Source organism: Nicotiana tabacum, chromosome 6 (assembly GCF_000715075.1).
Source record: "Nicotiana tabacum cultivar K326 chromosome 6, ASM71507v2, whole genome shotgun sequence".
Classification (NCBI taxonomy): Eukaryota; Viridiplantae; Streptophyta; class Magnoliopsida; order Solanales; family Solanaceae; genus Nicotiana; species Nicotiana tabacum.
Window position 1 is genome coordinate 103172340 of NC_134085.1, and position 2480 is coordinate 103174819.

Sequence of the window (2480 nt, forward strand, 5' to 3'; positions counted from 1 at the left end):
TAATAATTGGATTATAAATACAATATTTATTCATATTTAATGAACTTTTTAATATTGATATACTATTTGAGCAAAAATTATTAATTAAGTTCATGGACTTCTAGCTCCGCCCTTGCATAGATGTAATCATGTAAGTGGACAATTTACCCATCAAAGTGTTCTAAAACATATAAGAAAAAGATTCAAAAATAATTCATCAGATTTTTTCTCGTTTTAAAGATTTTTTGTGGGGTTCCCTTCAATAAAAGTTATTATAGTATTAAACCGGAAAGCAACCACTGTATTTGCTTATATAGCACGTGTTACTTTTGAGATAATACGTGTAAACTGAATATGGAGAGCAGGCCAAATTAAGGCTTGAGCTTCCTCAACAAGAAAGTCGAGGACTAGTAACTAAAGTTGGTGGTTGAAAGCTAGACAGTTATTACTCATTAGATGCCTCTCTCTAACTAAAGTCTTCAACAAATACAAGTTATAAGTACACTAATTACTCCTTTCGGTCGGTGCATCTGAATTTACAGTAGCATTAAAGTGCAAAATTCTGTATTAATCAAGGAATTTTTTATCATTTAGGTATTATATGAAATGATCAAGGAATTATATTTTAGTGTATAGAGTTAAATCCTATATTTTAAGGTTTGTTGCATTGCAACGAAATACAAGGTTTGCCTCCAATTCGTTGCATTTCGGAATTTATGATTGGAGAGTAATGGGATGAAAGTCACATAATTCAAACGACGTAAACTTTTGTCTTCTCATCAACCATGGAAACAACTTCCCTTTAATAGTCATGGAACCACATCCATTTCTCATTTATTAGATCCATCTTCCTCCTCAACTGTACCTAATTTATTTTTCTTAATTCAATTTTTATCAAGATCGGATCAAAAAGAGCCGTCCGGTGCATAAAGTATCCCGTGTTTACTCAAGGTCCGGGGAAGGATCGCACCCCAAGGGCTTGTAATATAGGCAGTTTACCCTAATACAATCTACAGTGGCTGAGATTCCACGGTTCGAACTCGTGATCTATAAGTCACATGGTAACAACTTTATCATTGTTCCCGGGCTCCCTTTCAATATCATCCCTTCAATCAATGGCCTTGAATGTTTTAAAAATAAATGTAATAAAATGGTTTACCACTTACTAGTTATAGTACCGGCCAACTGCATTAAATCTCATTTTACTCTAAGTACACTAACACACTAACTAACACACAAAAGGCCATTATATTCTTGAATGACCTCAAAACATTAAATAAACTGACCTCACATTGGTTGGAGTTCAAAAATCTTATTTTCTTTTAATATAAAAGTGTGCCCCGCCCAAGTCAATAATCATCCCCTGCACTGCAGCCAAATTCCTAGAAATCAAAACACCACTCCTTTCCTGAATGGTTTCCTTTAATTATTTTACGCATTTAATTCAGCAACCTTTTAAAACCATTTAAATATATACACAAGATTTGAATATATCCAAAATCCAATACTGAGATCTTAGCTTCAAATCCTTATTTTCCTTCTCTTCTACTTCATCCTCTATAGATCTCCAGATCTTGAAGTGAAGTACAGAAAAGAAAAGAAAATGGTGAGTGGTGGTAGCCATCATCCAGCAAATTTTCTTCTAATCAAACAAGATGACAAATTCTTTTCAAGACTTTTGTCTAAGGAAAATACAGCAAGAGGTGAGTCTTCTTTTAGGTATTATTACTGTGGTGGATCCTCTGGTTCAATTCCATTTGTTTGGGAATCTCAACCTGGTACTCCTAAACATAAATTTTCAGATACTTCTCTTCCTCCACTTACTCCTCCACCTTCTTATCAAACCAATGCCCACTTGAAATCTTTGCAAAAACAATCAAAACCTAATTTTTTCCTCTCCATTTTCCCTAAGATTTCCTCTAAAAGAATCACTTTTTCACCTTCACTCACTTCCCCTTCTGTTTCATCGTCTTGTTCATCGTCGTTTTCGATGTCTTCCATTCCAATCACTGGTTATAATCCCAACACAAGGAACTACCGTTCGAGATCAGAAATTGAGGAGTATGATCATGAGAAACTGCAGATCCCTACTTCACCAACTTCAACGCTCTGTTTTGGCTGTGGAATGGGGAATTCAAAGCGTTTTCGAGTCAATTACCCGGCGAAGAAGAATGTGAAGAAGGCGTTTTCGTCCTTTGTTAGCAATGGCGCAGCTTCTTGAAGATGATATATTATCTTTGAAACATGGTGTTCATCTTGTACATCAGTTTTAAATACTTAGTTTATTTTAATCTGTGAAGTGTGCTGCGATTTCCCTGTTTTAAATTATTTGCTACAATAATCGTGGGAACGAAATTATGTCGACATGTTTTTTTTTTCTTTTGGTTTGGTGTCAAGTTAAAACTTTGATGCTATTTTGTCTTTGGAACTGGTATTAATCCATTTAGTTGAAGTGTGAATTGTCTTATCTCACCTTTTACATTTATCCTGTTCTACTTAGG

General features: G+C 34.6%; 1 protein-coding gene across 1 annotated transcript; it reads left to right on the forward strand.

The window, feature by feature from the left end:
* Positions 1-1582: 1582 nt before the first annotated feature.
* On the forward strand, positions 1583-2200 carry LOC107775505 (uncharacterized). The gene has a single exon (XM_016595243.1). The coding sequence runs from the start codon at positions 1583-1585 to the stop codon at positions 2198-2200; it is 618 nt and encodes a 205-aa protein (XP_016450729.1).
* Positions 2201-2480: the final 280 nt, after the last annotated feature.

Excerpts from the sequence above, each read along its gene's own strand:
- LOC107775505 (XM_016595243.1), top strand. The coding sequence starts at position 1,583 with ATGGTGAGTGGTGGTAGCCATCATCCAGCAAATTTTCTTCTAATCAAA.